The sequence below is a fragment of the Felis catus genome, chromosome A2 (genome assembly GCF_018350175.1).
Source record: "Felis catus isolate Fca126 chromosome A2, F.catus_Fca126_mat1.0, whole genome shotgun sequence".
NCBI lineage: Eukaryota > Metazoa > Chordata > Mammalia > Carnivora > Felidae > Felis > Felis catus.
In genome coordinates this window covers 1758743-1783221 of record NC_058369.1, presented here as the reverse complement: position 1 = coordinate 1783221, position 24479 = coordinate 1758743, and the positions used below count along the sequence as shown (strand labels likewise).

The 24479-nt window shown below is 59.1% G+C and overlaps 2 protein-coding genes across 3 annotated transcripts in view; both read left to right on the top strand.

Annotated features, from left to right (window-relative positions):
• The first annotated feature begins 3507 nt into the window (after positions 1-3507).
• DIRAS1 (DIRAS family GTPase 1) lies at positions 3508-9517 on the top strand. 2 transcript variants are annotated; one of them, XM_023243432.2, is made up of 2 exons: positions 3508-3626; positions 6260-9517. In XM_023243432.2, exon 2 carries the CDS (start codon positions 6328-6330, stop codon positions 6922-6924), a length of 597 nt encoding a protein of 198 aa, XP_023099200.1. In that variant the 5' UTR covers positions 3508-3626; positions 6260-6327; the 3' UTR covers positions 6925-9517. The 2 variants fall into 2 exon arrangements, with proteins under 2 accessions (XP_023099200.1, XP_006928261.1); XM_006928199.5 differs by lacking the exon at positions 3508-3626 and adding an exon at positions 3717-4472.
• A 2291-nt stretch (positions 9518-11808) lies between these two features.
• The window catches only part of GNG7 (G protein subunit gamma 7), a 119407-nt gene continuing 106736 nt past the window's right edge, over positions 11809-24479 (top strand). The window contains exon 1 of the mRNA XM_023243428.2: positions 11809-11885. The gene's annotated coding sequence lies outside the window, so the exon portion shown is untranslated. The remainder of the gene's footprint in view (positions 11886-24479) is intronic.

Below are 24479 nucleotides of genomic sequence, written 5' to 3'. Positions count from 1 at the left end.
ATGCTGGTCTGGGGACACGTTTGGAATCCATTGCCCTCCTCTGGGCTCTCTCTCTCCCCCAGAACTGCCGACACAGGACTGTCCTGGGCACTGTGCAGGGGCGGGGGGGAGGGAGGGAGCAGCATCCCCAGCCCCCGCCCACGTGATGCCAGGAGTACCCCAATTGTGGCGACTACAGATGTTCCCAGACACGGCCCCCTGTCCCCTGGGAGCAGACTCACCCAAGGGGGAGGCCCACCACCCTGGGACGCATAGCAGCTCACCTAGTGAGGGGACAGATGACACCCACGTGCAGTGCAGTATCAGGTGACAATGACAGAAAAAGCAAAGCGAAGGGAGAGAGAGACAAGGAAAATGGAAACAATGTTAGCAACATGGTCCGGGAGGAAATCTCTACGAGCCACTCGAGTCCCAAGAAGATGGGGAAAGAACTTTTCCAGTGGTGGGGGGGGGGGGAGGTGGGCAGGCTGTGCAAAGGCCATGAGGTCTCTGGGAGTCGTGGCCCTTTTTTCTGACCGACCACAGCCACCCTGGCATCACAGGGCTTTATCCTGCCAGTGCAAAGACTTCAGTGACCCCGTACTCAGGGAGGAACCCCGGGCTGCCTCCACTGGCCCGCCAGGTGGCTTCGGTGACGAACCATCCTCTTTCAGCCGGGGCTGGGGTCCAGCTCCTGCAGAGACTGACTGGCAGGAATTCGGGCTCGGGAGGGCCAGCCCATTCATTTTTCTTTTTTCTTTTTTTTTTTTTTTAACGTTTATTTATTTTTGAGACAGAGAGAGACAGAGCATGAATGGGGGAGGGTCAGAAAGAGGGAGACACAGAATCGGAAACAGGCTCCAGGCTCCGAGCTGTCAGCACAGAGCCCGACGTGGGGCTCGAACTCACAGACCGCGAGATCGTGACCTGAGCCGAAGTCGGCCGCTCAACCGACTGAGCCACCCAGGCGCCCCTTCTTTTCATTTTTCAAGGCAAACTGAGTTTTGACAAATGATTTTCTTCCTTTCAAATGTTGACACCAAACTTAAAAAAAAACAAACAAAACAGCCTTTGTGGGGCAAACTGCATCTGTTAGAGGCTGTGTGACACTCAGCCTCTGCTTTGCCCACCTAATTGCATTAATCCTGGGAGCACAGAGCCAGAGAATGCATCTCAGCCACCTTCTTCCCCCCACGGTACCACCGGGAGTGGGGGCCGGGGCGGGGGGGGAGGAGGGGATGAGCATTGAGACAGGGACAATTCCCACGGGCTGCCAGGCCAGGCGCTGGGACTTTGCAGGTGAACGCTTGTCCGTTGCAGCGGAGAGGGCTTCTGCAGGACAGGAATGGCCAGCCAGGGACAGCAAGAAGTCTGGGTGGCGGCTTCAGAGCTGGAGGGACTCGAGTTCCAGCCCCAGCCGGCCTCTTGCCAGCACATACCCATGCTCACAAAGGCCAAGGCCCCCCGGCCGGCCGTAGGCAAGGGTCACGGCTATCCTAGTTTGGGGTGCTCCGATGGCGATTTGGGCCCCCATGCCCTGGGGAGAGCAGGGAGGGGACTCGGGCCTGTCCTCCCCCAGCTCACAAGGCCAAGAGCCTGGCCTGGGAGCTATAAATAGCCACAGAGTGGAGCTGCTGGCTGCGCCCACACTCCTACGCATGAGTCAGCCTGCCCTGGCCTGGGCAGGCACCCGGAGGAGCCGGAGAGCTGGCCAGAGGCCGGAGGCCCAAGCCAAGTGTGGGCCGGTCGCTCAGGAGACCACGGCAGGCAGGCCATTGGAGTGGGAGGGAGCGGGGCTGTCGCCGCGGGGTACCCATGTGCCTGGCAGCCCCACGTAGGCAGACGTCATCCGGATCACTCCCTGCAGCCCTGAGAGACAACAGTGATCTTCATTCGCAGATGAGGAAACTGAGGCTCAGAGGGGCGCTTGGCTGGGACATGGCAACCCAGACCAAAAGTTCTTACCTATCTGCCGACCGGGCTGTCTTCACCTCTGGTTGAGGGCACCCCAAGATGAGGGGCTGGGGCCAGATCACGCTCTGAGGTGCCCCAACAGGACAGTAGGGAAATGTCCCTGGGGAACAGCTCCAAGCAGCCCCCAGGGACCAGGAGGAGCGCTCAGGCCAGGCCTCAGAGGAACTTGAACGCCAGGCTGAGAAGCTGGCGAAGGGAGCCACAGGCAGCATTAGAGTATTAGAGGCCCGTGTTGGAAGCTGGGCATTCAATGCCCGGGAGGAAGGAGAGTTGGAGGGGTGATCCTGGGAGACCAGGAAGGAGGCAGGTGAGAGAGGCCTGCAGATGAGGGTCTGGATCGGGGAGAAATGGGGGCCTCTGAGCCCCAGAAGCAGGACGAACCTCAGCCCAGCCTCTGTGGGAGCCAGGTGGCTCTGAGGGACAGTGAAACAGTGGCCACGTTTCCAAGGGGAGCAGGAAGCATCCACCTCAGTCAGAGCCATGGAGACGATGAGTCAATGAGGATCCAGAAGCCAAAAGCCCGAGGGGCCTGTAGGCTCCAGCCGACCATCTGCTCACACACCTCATGATGGGGAGCTCACCACCTATCAAACACCATTTACCCTCCCACTGTTCTGGCCCCAGAGAGTCCCTTCTCGTGGGACCTTGGTGTCGACCTTCCCATCGAGGGGCACCTTCCTCTAATGGGCTTTTTGGAGCCTGGGGCTGTCATGCCCCCCCTTAGCCCGGCTGCTGCACCTGACAGTCCAGTCTCCGAGATGAGCCTCTGCCCTCCGTCCTGTTTTTCAGGAGCTGTCTTGTTGCCTTAAACCGGACACACGGACACCGAATGCACAGGCACTTCAGAAAGGCAAACATTTATTCCCAGCGACAACTCCTACCAGAGGAAGATAGACGTTTCCGACAACAAAGCCACCAACCCGGCTCCGAAGCCCCCTTTATTGACCCCTCCATTCAAATGGGCCCCCAGTCTTACAGCTGCCATCCCCCGACCCAGACCTAGCGCGGTCTTCACTTCCTCTCTCGCTCCCCTCTGCGGCCCCTGCCGGGAGTGGGGGGGGGGGGGGAGGCCCCTCAGGTGGGGGCGGGGTCTCCAGGGACATTCCCACTGCCCCCCAGCTGCTGCCTCAGACATCTCCTCGTCGGAGATGCCGTCTTCATCCCAGCAACAGCCCCACTCTAGTGTGGGGCCCCACCAACCCACCCCCGCCCCCGCCGGCCCCTTCTGCTCCCCCAGCCCCTCACGTGCACTTCTGCCAACGGCCCCCTCCCTTTGCTCCCCGGGTGACCTCGACTCTGCCCGGCTCTTGCCCAGCTCCTGGCTCCGGGGTGACCCTGGGGCGCAGGGGCCCCCCGGAGGCAGACCCCACCCCACGGCGCCCCCGCGGCCCGGCGGCTCCCCGGTGCGCCGGCAGGGGCGCGTGTGCGCGGGGCGGGGGTCGGCGCGGCGGTGACCTTGGCCGGGCGCGGGTCCCCGGGGAGGGGCGGAGCGCGGCGCCCGGCGGGCGGGGACGGGCGGGGACGGGCGCGGGCGCGGCGGCGGCGGCGGCGGCGGCGGCGGCGGCGGCGGCGGCTCGGGCGGGCGGGCGGCGGGCGCGCGGGGGGCGGCGGCGCCCGAGCGGACACGAGCCGGCCAGCAGCAGCCGCGGCGGCGCCGCAGGACGAGCGCCCAGGTAGGCGGCCGGGGCGGGGGGCCGGGGCGCCGGGCCCCGCCGCCCCTCACGCGCGCGCCCCTCCTTTGTCCGAGCCCCACCCTCCCGGCCGCGGGGCCGGGCCCTCCTCCTCCCGGCGGCCCCCCCACCGGAGCCCCCTCCCCAGATCCGAGGGGCCCTGGCCCTCGGCGCGCCCACCTTGGACAGCTCCCCCTCCGCGCCCTCCCGCCCCCGCGGTACTTGCCGGGCGACCCTGGGCCAAGCCGGCCCCTCCCCCAGGTCCAGCGCAGGCCCCCTCTCTGGGTGGGTCTGTCCCGCTCAGTCAGAGCCCCCTCCGCGCGGGGCCAGTTGGGCCCTGGGCCCGTCTTCCCGCGGAGCACCGGCTCGGCTTCCCGCCCCTCGCCCGGGAGCCGAAGCAAGCCCCTCGCCCGGGAGCCCCTCCCCTGGTCGGCCCCTTCCCCCACCGCTGAGATCCTCCGCTGGCCAAGGGGAGCCCCGTGGGCCGGTCCCCTGAGTGTGTCTCCCCTCCCTCAGGCCCCCTGTCATCCAACCCCTAGGTCCCTAAGCCAGACCCCTCCCCCCATTTGGTTGAGCCCTGCGTGAGTGCGTGTGTGTGTGTGTGTGTGTGTGTGTGTGTGTGTGTGTCCTGTGCCGTCCCCTGGGCCCCGGCCTGTTCTCCTGGCCCCAGGAGTGTTGGGGAGGGCTGCCTTGCACAGGAGGAGGTCTGTGTAGCCAACCAGGGCCCAGTTCAAATCCTGCTCTGCTCTGTGACCTTGAGCTAGTCCCCCCCACCCCTGGAGCCTCCTGCCGTGCCCCCTACCCCCACCCCGCAGGAGGAGGAAGAGGGTGAGATTCAAACAGCACAAGGTAGGTGCCTGGCATGGGTTATTGAATGGGGGCTCCTACTCCAGGGTCGCAGGGCCCTTTCTAGAGGACACCATGCTGAGGGGCCTGGAGTCCTGCCAGGGGGTCTGCACCCGGAGCAGGACAAGGGCGGTCTGGGTCTCCCAGCCAGTCATGGCGGTGCCTGGCTGCACACTCACGTGCCCTCTTCTCTGGGTGCCCACCCAAGGGAAGGGCAGTGCCTGCCGAGCTGGCCGGTGCCCCTCGCCACCCCCCTCCCCCGCCGCCGGCTCCCAATGGTGAGAATTGCTATGCACATCACCACCATGCCTATCCGGTCTACTAGGAGGTAGTACTGGGAAGCCTGTAGAGGCAGGCCTGGCACGTAAGTGGGGTATGTGTCTGCTGTCACTTTTATCGTTCTGTCTCTGGCGAACCTGGTACCTGTGATCCTTCAGAACCTGCCCTGAGCCCTGGTGATGGACAGTTATGACCGCCCATCTTTACCGGGAGCCCCCGTGTGCCGGGAGCCTGGCTATGGGCTTTATCCGGCTCCCACAGTGCTCGCCCCAGCAACCTGTGGAACAGGCAGCGTGCCTGCTCACATTCACAGAGGACAAAACCACGGCTTGGGGGCCCCAGCTGACCTTCCCGGGTTCTCACCACCTGGTCTTACACCCCTACACACCCGAGGGAGGTGACTTGGTCCAGGTGCGATCTTATGTCTCCTCTCTCCCACTGTGGACCTAGCTCCGTACTCAGGGACCCTCAGAGACGGCTGGGAAGAAAGAAGGGAAGGGGTGTCCTGCTTTTCCTAAGTAAGGACACAGGCTGGGGACAGGCCTTCTGCTATCCCCCCCCCCCCCAGCCCAGGGCTCTCCCCTCACCTCCATCCTTTCAGGGTTTGTTGTGCTGTGTGAGCTCCTGAGGCCACTGGACCTCTCTGACTACAGGTGCAGAGAGAGATGATAGGGGGATGCCCTTTCAGGAGGTTCTGTTCCTACAGACAACAGCAGACCCGAACCGGAGGCCAGGACAGGCCAGACTATCCTCTGGGTGCAGAGTGCAGGAAGGGGGGACCTTTCTCTCTGGGCTCAGTTTAGTTTTCCCACCTCCAGTCTGGGCTGCTCTCAGAAATCAGGGCCACGATTTGCAAGATTGTGACTCTTGGACCTCCAGCATCAGGATCGCACTTACGGGATAAGAGAGGGGAGCGGCTTTACGGTGCAAGTTCCCTGGGCCACTAGGTTTGTCACTTCCGGGCCCACGCGGACAGGCCTGTTAAAGACACGCGGTTCCCGTGAGCTTCAGGGACCTCTGGGCTGGGGGAAGGGCAGGGAGCCTGTGGTTGTCGGAGAGAGGCACCCGTTCACCCACTTCACAGAAGAGGACACTGAGGCTCAGGGTCACAGAGCCAGGTGTGCTGGCTTCTAAGAACTCACGGCCGTACTAGGAAGGGAAGGAGAAGCCAGGGCAGCCTGGGGGAGGGGGACGTGCAGGTGGGGAAAGAAGTTTGTGCACTGCACGCCGCATCCCTGCACCTCTTCCAGCCCAGGGTCCCCTGGGAAGGAGCTTGGGCCCCAGGTTGTGTCGGGGCTGGGAAGCAAGCGAAGGAGGCTGGCTCCAAGCCTGCCTGCAGGGTAGAATTGCCGAGTCAGCCAAATCAACCAGAGGGCCTTCCCAGGATGCGGGAGAAGCGCCGTCTCCTCTGAGAAGCTGCCCCTTGTACTGTACCACCTCACCCCCAGGGGCCCAGAGCTGTCCCCCCTCCCGCCTGGGGCCTTTTGTGCCTGACACTCCTCTCTGTGCAGGGTCGGTCTGGGGTTCTAGCAGCTGGCACGAGCCCTCCCGGCCCTGACCCCCACCCACCGCGTGGAAGATGCCTGAACAGAGCAACGACTACCGAGTGGTGGTGTTCGGGGCGGGCGGCGTGGGCAAGAGCTCGCTGGTGCTTCGCTTCGTCAAGGGCACGTTCCGGGACACCTACATCCCCACCATCGAGGACACCTACCGGCAGGTGATCAGCTGTGACAAGAGCGTATGCACGCTGCAGATCACCGACACCACGGGCAGCCACCAGTTCCCGGCCATGCAGCGGCTGTCCATCTCCAAGGGCCACGCCTTCATCCTGGTCTACTCCATCACCAGCAAGCAGTCGCTGGAGGAGCTGGGGCCCATCTACAAGCTCATCGTGCAGATCAAGGGCAGCGTAGAGGACATCCCCGTCATGCTGGTGGGCAACAAGTGCGATGAGACACAGCGGGAGGTGGACACCCGCGAGGCCCAGGCCGTGGCCCAGGAGTGGAAGTGCGCCTTCATGGAGACGTCGGCCAAGATGAACTACAACGTCAAGGAGCTTTTCCAGGAGCTGCTGACGCTGGAGACGCGCCGGAACATGAGCCTGAACATCGACGGCAAGCGCTCCAGCAAACAGAAGAGGACAGACCGCGTCAAGGGCAAATGCGTCCTCATGTGAGCCCGGGACGCCCGCCACCGGCCGGTCCAAGCCTCTCCCAAAGCCCCTGCTCCTCCTCCTCCTCCAGCCCTCCACTCCCGTCCCTCGATCCTCCCCGCCATCCCCCCCCCCTTCTCCTTCTCTCTCCCTCTCATCTGTCTTCTTCCCTTCCTTCATCCAACACCTCTGCGGGGGGGAAAACCGAGGCCCCAGTGAGCCCACGGCAGGTCTGGGGCTCCAACCTGGCTCTGCCGCACGGCTCTGCCTTCCCTCCTTCTCTGCCCCCCAGCCCTGTCTGCACCCCCCAAAGCCAAGTGCTGGAGGTGGCCCCCTGGATCCGCACATGAGAAAATGGGGAAGCTGCCCGTCCCCGCTGAGCCTGAGGACGCCAGGTCTCCCCTGTCTCTGCCCATCTCTGTCTCTTTCCCTTGGGTGCCCCGAGCCAGACCTGTGTCTCCCCCATTAGATCACTGTGACCTTGCTGGGGGCGGGGGGGGGGAGAGTTGAAATGCACATGGACCTCAGAGTTCGGTTCCTCCTTTTGGTGTTTAATATACACTGCCCCTGCTCCATCCTTCGTGACTTCTGGCCTGTGCCCCCACCCCAGGTCCCAGATCAGTCCTCACCTCTGTCCCCACAGCCTCGGTTCGGGGGTGGGGGTGGGGGGGGAGGCTTGCAGGATGGGTCTCAGGCCACCAGGCAATAACCACAGAGCCTGCGACAGCACCCCGCCAGCCTGGAGTCCCACTGCTCGCCCAGCCTGAGGTGAGGCTGCGGTGCAGGCAGGGGAGGCCTAGGACTGGCCCATGGCCACAGCACAACCCAAGGGGACTGTCCAGCGTGAATATGGACGGTGTCCCCAGACAACGGCTCACAGACTGGCACAGTGTGTCACCACCGAGCCTCAGGCAGGGGGACATGGGGTGCTGGGGAGGCGGTACCCGGGGCCCCATCCAGGGGCAGGCGGCTGGACCCAGCACCAGCAGGATCTGAGGGGGCTCAAGGCAGAGTCTGTCTCCCACCAGCTGTGCCCCAGAGAGAGGGGGTCTGCCCAGGAAGGCGTGTCTCCTGGGGTCAGGGCTTTACCTCCACCAGGAGATTCTGAGTGCTCCAGACTGTCTAGATAACGCCACACTCATGGGACCCCGTGGGAGTGTGTCTGACAAGCCATGAAGTGGGCTGTAGGCCTGGGGGGGGCGGTGCGGTGACCATGGGTGGTGCATTTGTGCAACTTGGCGTGGACAGGCAGATGGCTTGTGTCTACGCTTACACTCGTGTGTGTTTGTGTGTGTGTGTGTGTGTGGCTGTCATTCGGGTAGGGTGTTACTGTGATAGTCTGTGTATGTAATGATGGTGTAGGCTACACGTAGGGGTGGGCGGTGCAATTGTCCATAGGAGTGGATATTTGTGTTGGTGGGAACCTTTGTACCAGCGTAAGTGTGACTGTAAGTGACCGTATTTGGGGGAGCGGGGGACGTGGCTCATAGGACAGTGTCTGTAAACCGTTTCGTTCTGCCTGAGGAACACGAGTCCTGTCTGACTTTGTAGCAAGGTGGCTCTCAGCTCGAACTCTGTATCAGTCAGATGATGCTGCCTAACAAACACATGGCCACAAATCAGCAACTTGAAACAACACACGTTTATCACCTCCATCCCTGTGGGTCAGGAGCCTGGGGGTGGCTCACCTCGTCTCCTACTCGGGACCTCACAAGGCTGCGATCGGAGTACGGGCTGGCTGCAGTCTCATCTGAAGGCTGAGTGGGGAACCGTGCGCTCCCAAGCTCACACGGCTGTTGGCAACATTCAGTCTTCTGCTGTCGCGGGACCAAGGGGCTCAGAGGCTCGCTGGACGACAGCCAGAGCCACCCTCGGCTCCTCGCCACACGGGTCTCAACCTGGGGTTGCTGGCAGCGTTGGGACTGACCTGTGTGTGTGTGCGCACGTGTGAGAGAGAAAGGCCCTGTGGCTGGACAGTCGTGCGACCACGTGGGGCCTGTTCGTAGGCAAGAGGGGCTGTTCGTGTGCATCTTGGTAGCAGCGTGTTTGACTTTCCCTGTGTCCGTGTGACTCCACAGATGTTTACTGAGCACACCGTGTAGAGAGGGAGGGAGTGTGTGTGTGCATGTGTGTGTCACCACCTGGCACGTGGATGGGCCCTTGGAAGAGCTGGCAGCATCCTGCCTGGGCACAGCTGGGGTCCTCCATCCTGTGGCGGGTCCAGGGCCCAACAGCGTCTGGTGATGCTCCCCCCACCCCCACCCTGGGAGCTTTTCCTGGGCCTTGCCGGGCAGGTGTCTGCAGCCCTTTCTCAGGGACACACCCTGATAGCACAATCTCCCTGAGACCCCGCCCACCTCCAGGCCTTTCCCACCCCAGGCACTGGTTCCCTGGGGAGAGGGATCCTGCAGCAGGAGGGGTAGGAGCCTGCGCCTGCTGCTGGCCCTTCCTGCCTGGGCATCCCCTGTCCTGGGGACCGTGCCAGGTCATGCTTGCTGTGGTTCCACCCCTGCCCCTTCTCCCCCCCGCATGTGGGTGCCCCCTGCCCCCCATTGTGGGGTCTGTGTAGCATTTGCTCTAGAAATAGTCTTCCTGCAATAAAGAAGTGGATCCTGCATTCCCCATCAGTGTTCTTTCTTTGGGGGGGGGGGGGAGGCAGCCCTGCAAAAGATGAGAAACGTGAAGGATGGGGGCAAGTGATGAGGAGGAGGTGAGGGATGAAGGATGGAGGAGGTGGGGGATGGGGGTGAAGGGTGGGGACAAAGGAAGGGGCTGTGGGAAGAGGTCGAACGTTTGCGACGAAGACAGTTCAGCATTCCCCCGGGGGGCCCCCCCACAAGAGACCTCACAGGCGCTGCTGGAGCCCATCCTCACCGCAGCCCCTTGCGAGGAATGAGCAGGTGCATTGAGCCGCCTTTCACACGGGGAGGGATCCGCGGGGCCCCAGCTTCCCCATCTGCTAAATGTTGGCTTGGGGCAGAGTTTGCAAACTTACGAGCAGGGGCAAGATGAGGGTGAGAAGACTGAGGCACTCGCTAGGAGCACAGAACTTGAGTGGGGGATGCCAAGAACTCAGCCATGGAGATACATATGTCAAAGCAGTGTTTAATGCAAAGGAAACCGTGGTGAAAACATACCGATGTTTTAAATAAAGACAGGATCTGTCAGGGCCTGGGAGAAGCAGAGCTCCTGGCTGGTCCAAGTGCAACGTCAGATCTTGTCTTTCCTAAAATTTTGGTATTTTGCTCTCCCTGGATCATTTCTGCATTTATTTTGAATTTTTAAAATATTGCAGTAGCATAGTGTTTATCTTGATAGCAGGGTTTTGGTTTGTTTTTCATGGGGCTCCTTTAGGCTTTGGATTTGAGGAAAGTGCTTGCCTCACCGCAGTCCCGGTCCTGCTCTGTCTTTAGGGCCACACGATGATGCCCTTGAGTGAAGCAAGCTCAGCCACGTCACCCAAGTGGCCCAGGGATGGCCAGACCTTCCTTCTGATCTTTCAAGGGTGCCTGGGAATCCAGATTTCTTCTTGTGAAACGTCCTTATTTTTACATGTTGGCAACAAACTTACATTTTTAAAGCACTTTGGGGCCACATCTCATCCGAGGGCCACCAATCTGCGACCCTTGTTTAGGTAACAATTCCTTTGTGGAGATGTGGACTGTGGAGTGAGAGGCTGGGGGCCCCAGGCACTTGGTTCTCTCTGTGCACTGCAAAGGACGATCGGGAGGTTCCTGCAGGGAAGACAGGAGCCCTGTGGGGGCTCAGCTGGGAGGCCAGAGGCTCAGATCACAGAATGTCAGCTTTGCAGAAAGTTCTAGAAGTCCCAGAATCTGGAGGTCCGTCATCCCCTGTGAGAAATTCTCCCCTCCGTGATTGCTGGATAATTTTGGAGACAAACCACACGTGTTTCAACATCACCGGGGGAGCTTATTAAAAATACACATTCCCTCCCCCCCCCCAAAAAATAAAAATGCACATTCCAGGGGTCCAGTTCTTACAGGATTCTGTATCATTCAATGTGGGTGGGTGCCTAGGAAGGTGCTTATTTATTTATTTATTTTATTATTATTATTTTTTAATCTTTATTTTTTTATTTTTGAGAGAGAGAGAGTGAGCGGGGGAGGAACAGAGAGAGGGAGACACAGAACCCTAAGCAAGCTGCGGTTTCTCTGAGCTGTCAGCACAGAGCCCGACATGGGGCTCGGGCTCACGGACTGTGAGATCACGACCCCAGCTGAAGTCAGCCTAAGTCAGACGTTTAACCGACTAAGCCACCCAGGTGCCCCAGCTGCTTTTTTAGATCCAGGCCCAGGAGTTAGGAAATTGAGAAACCCTGGAAATTATGAGCTAGGCTTAGGCAAATGACCTTGGGTTTAACTTCTCGGAGACTCAGTTACCGCCGCTGTAAAACGCAGACGATGTAATTTCACCTCTTAGCCTTATGCAGAAGATTCAAAATAAGGGAGCAGTTATTACTGTCCTGCTGGTTAGGAAGCGATACACTTCTCCCTCAAGTGAGGCTAGGATGTTGGATTCGAACTCGCAGCCCCCCTGGGGATTCGAATTCGCGAAGCGCCTCGCACCCGGCTGACGTCATCGAGTCACCTCTGGAAATCCGCTGGTCGTCAGCAGCGGAGTCCACCACAGCGGGACTATTTGCATATTAGCATAGCGCCGCCCCCCGCGCCGTGCTCATCGTTCGCGGGTGGCCAGCGGCGGTGCCATTCAGCGCTCCGCCTTCTGGCCCCGCCCACATCGCGGGCACCGCCCCCTCGCCTGCGCGCAGCCTACCCCGCTGTCTGCCCTGCGCCCCGCCCCGGCCGGGGCCTCCCGCCGCCGAGGCTCTCGATTGGCCGAGCTGGCTGCCAGTGCCCGCCCCCCGGGAGTAGGCCCCGCCCCGCGGTGGGAGCGGGCGCTCGCCGGCTAGGCAGCGGGTTCGGCTGCGCGGCGGGGCTGAGGCGGCCGCGGCGGCCGGAGCGCAGGTAAGGGCGCTCGCAACCGCGGGCCGGGCCGGGTTCCGCCGCCCTCGCCTCGGGCCCGGGGGACAGGGTGCGGCCGGGGAGGAGGGCTGGCGGGGGCGGCCAGCCCAGGGAGGGCGCTCCGATTTGGCTGCGGACCGAGTTGGGGGTCGGAGTCAGCTGAGGAAGGGGCTTGGGCCGGGGGTCCGGGCCGGAGTTGGGGGTCGCGGTCAGTGAGGAAGGGGCTGGGGTAGGGGTGCTGGCCAGAGCTGGGGGGTCGTGTTCAGTGAGGAAGGGGCTGGGGGTGGGGGTCCTGGCCAGAGTTGGGGGTCGCGGACCGTGAGGAAGGGGCTGGGGTGGGGGTCCTGGCCAGAGTTGGGGGTCGCGGACAGTAAGAAGGGGGCTGGGTCCGGGGGTCCTGGCCAGAGTTGGGGGTCACGGTCAGTGAGATAGGGGCTGGGGTGGGGGTCCTGGCCAGAGTTGGGGGTCGCGGACCATGAGGAAGGGGCTGGGGTGGGGGTCCTGGCCAGAGTTGGGGGTCGCGGACTGTGAGGAGGGGGCTGGGGTGGGGGTCCTGGCCAGAGTTGGGGGTCGTGTTCAGTGAGGAAGGGGCTGGGTCCGGGGGTCCTGGCCAGAGTTGGGGGTCACGGTCAGTGAGATAGGGGCTGGGGTGGGGGTCCTGGCCAGAGTTGGGGGTCGCGGACCATGAGGAAGGGGCTGGGGTGGGGGTCCTGGCCAGAGTTGGGGGTCGTGGACAGTAAGAAAGGGGCTGGGTCCGGGGGTTCTGGCCAGAGTTGGGGGTCACGGTCAGTGAGATAGGGGCTGGGGTGGGGGTCCTGGCAAGAGTTGGGGCTCGCGGACCATGAGGAAGGGGCTGGGGTGGGGGTCCTGGCCAGAGTTGGGGGTCGCGGACAGTAAGAAAGGGGCTGGGTCCGGGGGTCCTGGCCAGAGTTAGGGGTCACGGTCAGTGAGATAGGGGCTGGGGTGGGGGTCCTGGCCAGAGCTGGGGGTCGCGGACAGTGAGGAAGGGGCTGGGGTGGGGGTCCAGTGTCCTGGCTGGAGTTGGGGAGTCGTGTTCAGTGAGGAAGCGGCTGGGTCCGGGGGTCTAGGCTGGGGTTGGGGGTCGCGGTCAATGAGGAAGGGGCTGGGGCCAGGGCCCCGGCTGGAGTTGGGGGTCAGAGTCAGCAGAGGAGGGTCTGGGGCTGTAATTAGGGTCTGGGCTTGGATTGGGATGGAGGTCCTCTGAGGAGGGGGGTGGGGGTGGAGTTGGGGGCTGGGCCAGCAGGGGAAGGGGATCGGGGCTAGGGTTGAAGGTGGAGGTTATTTGAACCGGGGCTGGGAGTGGAGTTGCGGACCGGGGGAGGGGTGATTGAGGAGTCCCTGGTGAGGGTGAGCTCAGAAAGGGGGCACCGGGAGGGGAGGGCTGAGGCATGAGGGTAAGGCCGGCCACTTTGAGTAGGAGTCCCAGGGCCGTGGGGACCCATGCTGGAGGCATAGAGGGCTGGGAAGCCTGTGCGGGTGTTTGGGGGAGGGGGTGTGACTAGTCAGGAGGAAATGGGGGGTCTTGGTCAGTTACTAGTATCGTGGAGGCCACTCGCCCCCTACTTTTGGGAGGCTGATCATTTGGTGTAGAAGGTGGGGAGGCAGAGACCCTGTGGCAACAGTGAGCAGGAGGAGACATGGGTCCAGCATACTTTGGGGGGGCTGCTCCTGGGACGTAGGGTGTAAGGCGAATGAGTGTCCTGGAAGCAGAAAGGCTCGTGTCGGGGACTGAATATTTCAGGAATTTTGGGGCTCAGGAGTCGAGGAACCAAGGTGGGAGTTTTGGGGACGATGGTATTGACGGATGTGGGCATGTGGGTGGCACTTTGTCTTTCCTGGGGGGCGGGGGTTGCTAGGGGCTGGAAGGTGGGTGGGAGAAGGCAGGCGTGAGGACGCGCGGCTCGGAGGCTCCCACTGCTGCTAGGGGTCCAGGATGCAGTTCAGAAACGGGTCCCGTCGGATGCTGAGGTCTTGCAGAAATGCAGAGTGGAGTGGGCTCGGCAAGGCCGGCCTGCGGTCCCCCCCTCAGCTCCAGCTGCTCCGGGAGTCTGACTTGCTTGTCCGTGAAATGGGCGTAAGAAAGCGGCAGGAGGCACCTCACAGGGCTGCTGGGGGATCAGAAGAGGGGAGGTGCCACCCAGCACGCTCCTGGCACGTGGCGAGGGGACGTGAGACATCGATAATAATGTTCTAAATTAAGGCTTTTTTGGGAGGGGGGGAAGGTGGGTGGATAGAATGACTGGGTTGTCACAGAGGGTGGGGGAGGGAAGGAATCAGCTGGAGCTTGACTCTAGTCCTTCAGCCTTGGGGTGCAGTTGACAGTCACCCCTGAAGCTTTAAGACAGACTTTCCGGAGGGGAAAGAAAGGTCCGTGTCGTTAAAAGTGAGGAAAAAACGAAAGAGGAAGAAGGTTCTGCCACCAGGAGATTCAGAAGGTTTGTCCAGAAACAGACACATCCACTTAAGAGAAGGCTGCAGGGGTCATTCTGATTTAGGGGTACCCCCCCCCCAGGAGCCATTCCAACGTGTACCCCAGGGGTCGCAATTATATGCTCTTTAAATATGTGAGCTCTGCTTCTGGACCTCATGTGATGGACCCGGGTCTCTCCACTCGGCATCGCCGACACTGGGGCAGGGGCACTCGTTGGGGGCGTCCTGGGTGCTGTGGGGACTGAGCAGCGCCCCTGGTCCCCACCTGCTCCATTCCAGGAGCGCCCCAAGTCGTGACAGCCACAGACGTCCCACTGCCCCCTGGGCGCAGAATCACCCCCAAGACCCAAGACCCAAGTTAGTTTCCTTTTTAAAGCCCACACGTCGTCACCTTCGATCCTTAGGAAGTGCAGCCATTCAGGTTTGGGGTCGCCTTCAGATCACCTAGTGCTCTCGTTTTGAGTGGAAAACCGCACTTAGAGGCTTTTAGAAATGCTGGCTTCTTTCTCAGCGCGTCTTTTGTGTGACTTTCCAACCCTTGCCACCGTGATTTTATACACGGGACGAATGGATACGTCGCAGGCATTGAGAGGCACCAGCGTGTTCGAGTCGTCTCCCCCGTTTTTAACCCAGCGCACGAGGCTTCCAGAGATGCCACAGTTGTTTGGGCGATTCTTGGTCTTATTTAGAAAATACCCGTGACTGATGCCATTGTTTCCTGTTTTTGTTCCGTGCTTCGTGAAGCCTGGGCCCTATGGTTTGAAGGGAGGGACAGCTGAACACGAATTACCCTAACACACAGACCCAGCTCCGTGTTTACAGAGTGGAGGCGTTATTTTTTGTACAGCACGTAGCAGAGTAACAAGCTGCTTCTTCCGTTCAAGGTGTTGTTACGAATTTTCTCATTTGCATCTGGAAACCGATAATAGTCTTTAAAAAAAGGCATTTTGCTAGGTCCTTCCTACTCTTGAAGCTCTTTGCGGTTTCTTACAAAAGGGCTGTTGTGTGTGGCCTCCGTGACTTTGGAACGTTCTGGAGCTCTCTAGAGGGGACGGTTACCAGGATAGTTGTGGGATTGCCGGGCGTTGAGTTACAACTGCCTTCCTTTGTGCCCCACGGTGGCAGCCAGTGGGTGACTGCCCAAGCTGAGTCTTTGTCCTGGGAGGGTTTGTCTCCCGTGCCACGCACGCCAGAGTCCCCTGGCCCCTGCCACCCAGGGGGCCTCCCTCAGGTTCCTACTGGTCTTTTGGCCGGTTCTGGACCTCGCTTCCCATGGCTTCTGTCTTGTGCCACCCTTCGGCGTGGCCTCTCTCTCTACAGGCTCTGGAGAAAATTCACCGTGCGTGTCACCCGCCACACCTTAGACACCAGGTGGGAGAGCCTAAAAGGTGGAGTCACTTGTCCCGGAGGGTCCCTTCCGTCCTCCTCCTGGTCCCCCCTGCCAGCTGGAGTGCAGGGGGGACTTGGGCAGCTCTGAGACTCTTCCAGAAACGGCCATTAGTTTTCCCTGGGAACTTGGCAAAGTAGAAGATCTTACTGCTTTTCACTTTTTAAATTGAGGTACAATTTCCATGTCGTAAAACTCAGCCAGTTGAAGCATAGAGTTCAGTTTTCTGGGAAGTTTATGGAGCCGTGCAACCTCCCCCGTAAACCTTTAGAACCTTCCATCACCCCAGTAAGATCCCTATAAACGTTAACCATCACTCCCTGTTCCCCCCTCCCCAGCCCCCGGCCCCCACAAGCCCCCCTTCCTGTCCCTGGATGAGTCCCGTTCCGGACGTTTCACACACGTGGACTCACACCCCGCGTGGCCTCTCGTGTCTGGTTCCCTCCCTGAGCGTCGCGTGTTCGGGGTCCGTCCGCGGGGCGGCGGGGGTGGGCGCCTCGCTCCTGTTCGTGGGTGAGTAATATTCCACCCCGTGGCCAGACCATCCTTGTCTATCCGTTCGCCTGGCAGTGGACTTCTGGGTTGCCCCCACGTTTTGGTACCGAACCATCAAGCTGCTATTTAAGTGGCTTTTTCCTGGCGCTTGGTGGCCTGTTCACTTGAAGCTTGGGGGTGGCCCGGGTGTCAGCCATCCGAATTCTGCCTCTCTCTTTTCCGCCTGAGTGAAATGCTTCGCCGTCTCTGGTTCCACGCATGCTAGCTGGTGGGCCGGCCTCACGGCCCACTCAGTGGGTGGCTCCGCGCGGCCAGAACCCGCTCTGTAAAGGCATAGATGTATCGTCAGTTCCCGGCCACCTCTACCAGCTCATCCCCCACTTGACAAGATCCAAATGCCTCGTGCAGCCTTGGTGGCACCACAGGACTTGGCCCCGCCTCACCTTTGCAGAGTGACCTTCACTTTGACTGTAGGAACCCGCCCCTCCTGGTCCTCCCTGCCACCCGCCCAGCACTCCCCCTTTCCTGGATGGTGCGGTTTGCTGTCTCCTTTGTCTGAAGCCTGCCTTCCTTCCTTCCTTCCTCTCCCCAACAAAGGCTGCTTGTGTGCCTATTTTAAGCATCAGAACGGGTGCCAGGCTCCGGGAGTACCACGTGAATGAGACGCTTGTGTGCATGCGTGGGGAGGCGTGGAGACAGGGGACCCAGGGCCGTTCTGGCCCTGGCCTGCTGTCTGAGTGGGGGTCCCGGGGGGTGGTGGAGACAGGCCCAGGCCTGTGCATCCCAGGAACTCCATAAGTGCTGTGAGAAAGGAAGCCTTCTGGGGGCAGAGGCGGGGGGGGGGGGCCTGCGTGAAGGACAGGCCAGAGACAAGCTTCACACTGACCAGTTTGCCAGGTGGGGGGTGCAGCCCACCTTGTACGAGCCCCGAGGCAGGGCTGAATCCTTCCACGTCATTTCCCTCAGGGTCTCCCCCTCGGCACTGCTGACATTTGGGTCAGGTTGTTCTCCATGGGGCGTCCTGCAGCATCCCTGACCCCACCCCCTCAAGGCCAGGAGCACCCCCATCACGATCACCGCAGATGTCCCCAGACATCACCCAGTGTCCCCAGGGGAAATCCCCTCTGGTTGGGAACCATTGGGCTGAGCGATGATTTTATGAATCTGTGATCAAAGTAAAAAGGCACATTGGGGCTTTTTTTTAAAAATAGACTTTATTTTTTAAAGCAGTTTTAGGTCCACAACCAATTTGAGCAGAAGGATTTTCTGTGTCCCCCTTGGCCCCCACCCCCAGCAGGCTCCCACACTATCAAAGTCCCCCGTGAGATGGGGCATTTGTTACAGGTGGTGAGCCTACAGCCGTGTCCATAGGCTCACTGTTGGTGGTGTAGTGTGGGTCTGGGCTGATTCATAAAGACACGTATCCGCCATTAGGGTCCCACACGGAGTGGTTTCACTGCCCTAAAACATCCCCTGTGCCCCACCGATTCATCCCCTCCCCCCCCCCCCCCCCCCCCCCCCGCCACACACACACTATTTTGCTTTTATGGGCAAAGGGATAAGAATAGCATAGTAACCTTGAGTACCTTTTGGGAAGGATGTAACCCTGTAGCCTATGGAGTCTTCTGCGAATTATTCTTCTATACTTTCTACTCCAAGAAACTGTACCGTTGAATAGAAACAGGATTCTAGAGGGGCATCCGGGTGGCTCAGTTGGTTGAGCATCCAGCTTCAGCCCAGGTCATGATCTCATGGTTCGTGAGTTCAAGCCCCATGTCGGGCTCTGTGCCCGACAGCTCGGAGCCTGGAACCTGCTTCTGATTCTGTGTCTCCCTCTCTCTGCCCCTCCCCTACTCACACTCTGTCTCTTGCTCAAAAAATAAATCAACATTAAAAAAAAAAAAACTTTGTAAAACCATATAAACTGAAACAAACAAACAAACAAACAGGATTCTAGAAACATGATCCCACCCTGTGTTGGTAATTGGAACCATTCGGCCAGCCACGTTCAACAAGGCAAATAGGTGAAAGTAATCTTTTTTTTTTTTTTTAATTTTTTTTAACGTTTATTTATTTTGGAGACAGAGAGAGACAGAGCATGAACAGGGGAGGGGCAGAGAGAGAGGGAGACACAGAATCGGAAGCAGGCTCCAGGCTCTGAGCCATCAGCCCAGAGCCCCACGCGGGGCTCGAACTCACGGACCGCGAGATCGTGACCTGAGCTGAAGTCGGAGGCTTAACCGACTGAGCCCCCCAGGCGCCCCGAAAGTAATCTTAATGATATGTTTTACGTAACTCACGGTATGCAAAATACTAACATTGCAACATGTAATCAACATAAGGAACGTATGATCAAGCTACTGTACAGTCTCTTGTATGAAGGTTTCAAAATCTAGTATGGATGCTGCACTTGCAGATTTGTAAGTCTCAGGATCAGCCACATTTCAGGTGCTCGGTACCACGTGCGAGATGTCACAGGTGTAGGACAGGAATAGGGGAAGTTTTAGGAGAAAATGAGACCTCTCCAGGCGTATGAACGTAGCTTAGCGTTTGGACACGTTGTGGGTCGTTTTTAGAGCTATTGAAGTATCTGCCGATTGAAAATGAGGATTGAGGGTCTCAGAAAATCAGTTCTGTAGGACCTCCTAGACTGTCCGGTCCAGGGGATGGCAAGCCGTGCCCCTCGGGCCAAATCCAGCTCACTGGCTGTTGTTGTTGTTGTTTTAACATTTATATATGGTGGAGAGAAAGAGACAGAGCACAAGCAGGGGAGGCACACAGAGACACAGAATCCGAAGCAGGCTCCAGGCTCTGAGATGTCAGCACAGAGCCCGACACGGGGCTCAAACCCTCGAACCGTGAGATCATGACCTGAGCCGAAGTCGGACGCTTAACCGACGGAGCCCCCCAGGCGCCCCTCATCATCTGTTTTTGATGTGGCCCTCAGGCGGAGAATGGTTTTTACATTTGAAGTGGTTCAAAAAAATCAAGACAAGCATAATTTGTCCTGATATATGAAAACCGTATAGAATTCAAGTTCCAGTGTCCATCAATAAAGTTTTATTGTCACAGAGACATACACATTCGTTGACAAGTTGCCTGCGGTGGCTTTCAGGCTATAACATATGAGACCACGTGATACCGATTCTCTGGCCCCTACAGAAGAGGTTTGTCAGCCCTGCTAGACTAACTTGTGTGATTTACAGACGAGGAATCGGCCGGGTTTCCTGGGCTCACGGCAGTGCTGGGACTTGAACTTGGGGGTTTCATAGTCCAGCTTTATCCTTTCAATTTAGCACTGCCCTTGGGAGAGCAAGTGACGCTCGACTTCAGAGAGCTGCCTCTGCCACTGTCCTTGGGCTCTTGGACCCCCTGCAGCCTCCTGGTTGAGCAGAGGTTAATGATCTGGGGACAAATGCACAGGGTGATTTTGTTTTTCCCCATCGTATGGTGCCCGTACTGAGGGAGACTGATCATTTAATTTCTTTAGGGTCACGATACAGAACAGCCGATTTTAGAGATAATGGGATCTTAGATTTGATGAACTATGACATCTGATAGCTCCAAATAGATCCCATTTGAAAATGCCAGTGACATTCATTATCATGTTACTTAAAGACGCCCGAGTGTAACACTGCATATAAATGTCTCCTGCTCGTGGCTTTTAGTGATAAATCGAGAAAGCCTGTCAGGTAAACAAAAGTAAAAACCGCAACACAGTGGTTGCCAAATGCACATTCAGACGGACTGTTTTGATGTCAGGCGATGGGTGTCGTGTAGAACGATGTCCAGGAGTGACAGTTTGCCCCGAGCCCCCTTTTGAAAACCCAGTGGGTCACGGTGAATTTCACCGTCTGCAGCCAAGGACGATTCTGTGTTTGACACCCACTCAACTTAGAAATGCTTTTCTCTTTAGGTTGAGCACAGACAAGCCGTGAGTTCTTCAGGGAGGCTGAGTTTTAAATATTTGAGGCCAGGGTGAGAAGCGGAAGGTTTGTTTTGGTTTGCTTTCGTCTGTCTTTTGGCCAACCGCTGCTTTGGGAATGTACAGTTATTTCATTTGGCAACGAGAGGTGATGGGAGGAAATGGGGCGGGGGGCTCTGTGGGCAGGCCGGGCATTCCTTATTGTTTGAGAAACAGATCGGCGCCTGTCTTTCTTCTCTGTCCCTCCGCGTCTGTGTGGCACTGAAGGGTTCCAGGAGGCTCTCAGCTCTGTGTAAAGAAAACAAAGGGATGTCCACGCTGTTCACAAGCTTCAGACACCTGTATTGGGGCTCAGAAGGACGGGGGACCAGGGTTACAGAATCTCAGTCCCAGCCTTGCCTCTCGATCCTAAATTGACCAGGTCCCTGCCCCTCTCTGCTCCCCTTCCCCTGGCTGAGAAGTGGGGCACGGGGATCGGGGAAGTCTCTGAGGGAGCCTCTGAAAAAGAGCGTGCCCTGAGTTCTGAGACCTGGTTTTTGTTTTTTTTTTTCTTTTTTTTTTTAAATTTTTTTTTCAACGTTTATTTATTTTTGGGACAGAGAGAGACAGAGCACGAACGGGGGAGGGGCAGAGAGAGAGGGAGACACAGAATCGGAAGCAGGCTCCAGGCTCCGAGCCATCAGCCCAGAGCCCGACGCGGGGCTTGAACTCCTGGACCGCGAGATCGTGACTTGGCTGAAGTCGGACGCTTAACCGACTGCGCCACCCAGGCGCCCCATTTTTTTTTTCTTTGATAGAATGTCAACTTTGGGCTAGTTTTTGGTGTACAGACAAGTCACGAAGGCAGTGCAGGGCACCCCCGTGCTAGCTAACGTCCGCACCCCCCCTGGTGCCTGCCACCCTCGGAGGTTAATGTGTCTGTGTTGCTGCTCTCCAAGGCCTGTGCTTCGTGTGCACATCACTACTTTTCCTCTAATGTCCTTTCCTGTCCCAGGACCCCACCCAGGGCCTCACGTGACACTGGGCCCCTCTGGGCTGTGACAGCCTCTCTGACACCCCTTGTCTTTTATGCCTGGACAGTCTTGAGGACACCTGGTTAGGGATTTTTTTTTTTTTTATGTTTATTTATTTTTGAGAGCGAGAGAGAGCACAAGCGGGGGTGGGGCAGAGAGAGAGGGAGACACGGAATCGGAAGCAGGCTCCAGGCTCTGAGCTGTCAGCACAGAGCCCTACGCAGGGCTTGAACCCTCGAAGCACGAGATCGTGACCTGAGCCGAAGTCTGGCGCTCAACGGACTGAGCCACCCAGGCGCCCCATGGTTAGGGATTTTTTCACCACGACCCCCAACCTGGGTTTGTCTCATGTTTCCTCGTGAGCAGACCAGGGGTTACGGGTTTGGGGGTAGAACACACAGTGGTGAGGTGCCCTTCTTGTCACATCACACCAGGTGTCTCTGCCACCCACATGACATCACTGACGGTGTTGACCTTGGCCACCTGTCACAAGCAGTGTTTGCCTACCCACCGGGTGCTCAGAGCCCTGGATTAGTCTCTTTTCACCCTTCCTTCCTTCTGCAGAGAGGAGCCCGGGGTGGGGACGCCTGCCTTTGCTCTCCGTGCTGGGTTCCCCATCCCCTGTCCTGCCAGCTTTGTGGTCCGTCTTCACAGCCTGTGACGTTGACTTTCTCCCGGTTCCATCACACCCGCACTGGAGATGGTCTGGGGAGTTGGAAAATCATCATCTTACACGTTGTGGCCGCAGACACTGCAGGGTGTTGGGGAGAACCGTCCCCCTTCCGACCTGAGACGCACAGGTCCCACCCGTCCCAACCCCCTGCGTTGGTGAGGAGCGTGGATGGGTCCCAGTGCTGGTGACAGAGCGTCCATCCCAGCCCTGCGTAGATGCCACATGTTAACAAAAGTAGGGGGAGCTTTCGGTTGGGGGGGCCAAGGCCCAAAACCGCCTGCCGGTGCCCACGTTCCTACCCTCCCCACCCTACCACCTGCCTCCCAGAGGGACACGGTGGGTCTCCGTCCACCTGGGGATGCAGCGTCCAGGGAAGCGAAAGATTGCTGGAAAGCAGGCTGTTTTGTAGGGAGGTGTTTGCGGGTCCTTTGGAGGCAGTGGGGTCCCCCCGGGGGAAGGGCGGGATTCCCTCCAGCCGCCTGTCCCACCGCCTGTAGCACTGGGTGGTCTGGCCGCGCTGAGGCCTTTTCCTCTGTGGCCTCACGATGCTCAGCCACCAGCCGCGGGATGATGCCAGGTGCTGGGTGTACGGCCATCCCCTGCCATGCGCCCTGCCTCCGGGGGGAGGGGACCTGTCAGCTGTGGGTGTCACCATGGATGGGAACATCCGTCACACATCACACATCGTCCCCGTTTACGTGTCCGTCTCTGCTCAGTGCGGCACCGGCGTCCCACCCCGTTCCCTGGGCCCGCGTCGGTTTGGGCACCCGTAACATCCGGCTCGCCATTGGGACCACTTCCAAGCACACGGCTCAGCGACATCAAGCACAGGCACACTGTCGGGCAGCCACCCCCGCCGTCCATCTCCAGAACTTTCCATCTCCCCAGACTGAGACTCTGTCCCCAGAAAGCACTGACTCCCCGCTCCTCCCCCAGCCCCCACGAGCCCCCTTCCCATCCCAGCCTGTTCTGGACGTTTCACATGCGTGGGATCACACACACCATGGGACTTCTCGCGTCCGATTCCCTCCCTGAGCGTTTTGTGCTTGGGGTCGGACCACGTTTATATTTTATGGCCGAATAACATTCTGTTCTGTGACTCTACCACATTGTCTTTACCCCCGCGTCCACTATGGGCACGTGGGCTGCTTTCGCTCTTTGCTGTGGTGACTTGTGATGCTGCGAACGTGTGCGTGCAGACGTTTGTGTGGACAGATGCTTTCAGTCCAGGGCGGATGGCCGGGGGGTGGCATCGTGGGGCCCGTCCCCTGTTATTAAACTTATTGACTTCGTGCTTCTGTGCCTGGCGGGACTTTTGCCCATTTGCCGCTGCTTTCATAGCTCAGCCCTGGGGGCTCTGGGAGGATTCGAGTGCCTCTGCTCTGGCTGATCCCGTTTGTTCGTTCTTTCGTCCGCTCGCTTGCTCGTGGGCTCCATCCTGGTCCGTGGCAGGACCCTGCGCCGGCCTGCCCCAGGCGGCTTTCTCAGCACAGTTGATTTTTCTCCCTCCCGCCCCTGGGGTCTCGCTCCTGTCTCCCTGGCCTGGAATGCCCTCTGCACTGGGTCCTCCGCCTGCTCCCTGCCAGCCCGCCCCTCCCGGGGCCACGTCTTCGCCTGGCCCTGCTGTCCACCCGCCCCTGCGTCCGCTGTTCTCCCACCACCAGCGCTCTGGGCCTGCCGGACTCCCGGCCACTCTGTCTGCAGTCGCCAGGGGGCCTGGCCCAGTTTTCTTTAGACTGAGCTTTAGTTTTCCTTGGTTTGTCTGTCTCGCCCTCTCCGTCCCCCTCCTCCTGCTCCCGGTCAAGGTGACTTCCTGGCCACCCTTGTCTCCCATTTAACACCGTGTGTGGTGGCTTCTACCCAACTCCCTGAGATGCCCTTCTGAGGGCCAATCTTCAGAGGAGTCAACTGAGGTTCAGAATGAGTGCTTAGCCAGGAAGGACCCCAGCCCCCGGGCTCCCTCACTTCGTAGCTCTTCCTTGAGAATGTTCCTGATTGTATCGACTGCCTTTTGCCCAGGATTTGTATGTCTCAGGGTTGGACCAGCCACACTTCCTTCCAGCCATGGAATTGTGTATGTGAAGCCGGCTCTGGGGCACCTGTTTCCTAGTATTGAAACATTTTGGTGTCAGGGCACCTGGGTGGCTCAGTCGGTTGAGCGACAAACTCAGGTCTTGATCTCAGGGTCGTGAGTTCAGGCCCCACATTGGGCTCTACACTGGGTGTGGCTGGCGCCTGCTTAAGATTCTCTTTCCCTCTGCCCCTCTCCCCTGCTCGTATTCAACCCCCGACTCCTCTCTCCCTATCTCTCTCTCTCTTTCTCTTTCTCTCTCTCTCTCTCTCTCAAAAAAAAAAAAAAAGTTACCCATGGAGTTTCCATCTGACCAAATGATTCCACTCCTGGGTATCCATCCCGAAGAAACTAGAACATAAGTCCACACTAAAACCTGCACACACATGTTCACAGTAGTGAGGTTCACAATAGCTGAAAAGTGGAAGCAACTTAATGCCCATCCATGGATGAATGGATGCACAACGTGTCCATATCCACAGATGAATGTGTCCACCGCACACGCGCGTGTCCCTCGGCCGCAAGCAGAAGTGAGGTGCCTGCACCCACCGCCCTGAGGACAGACTCTGAACACACGACGCT

What these genes read in the sequence shown, in the direction of transcription:
- DIRAS1 (XM_023243432.2), top strand. Translation starts at nt 6,328, where the DNA reads ATGCCTGAACAGAGCAACGACTACCGAGTGGTGGTGTTCGGGGCGGGC.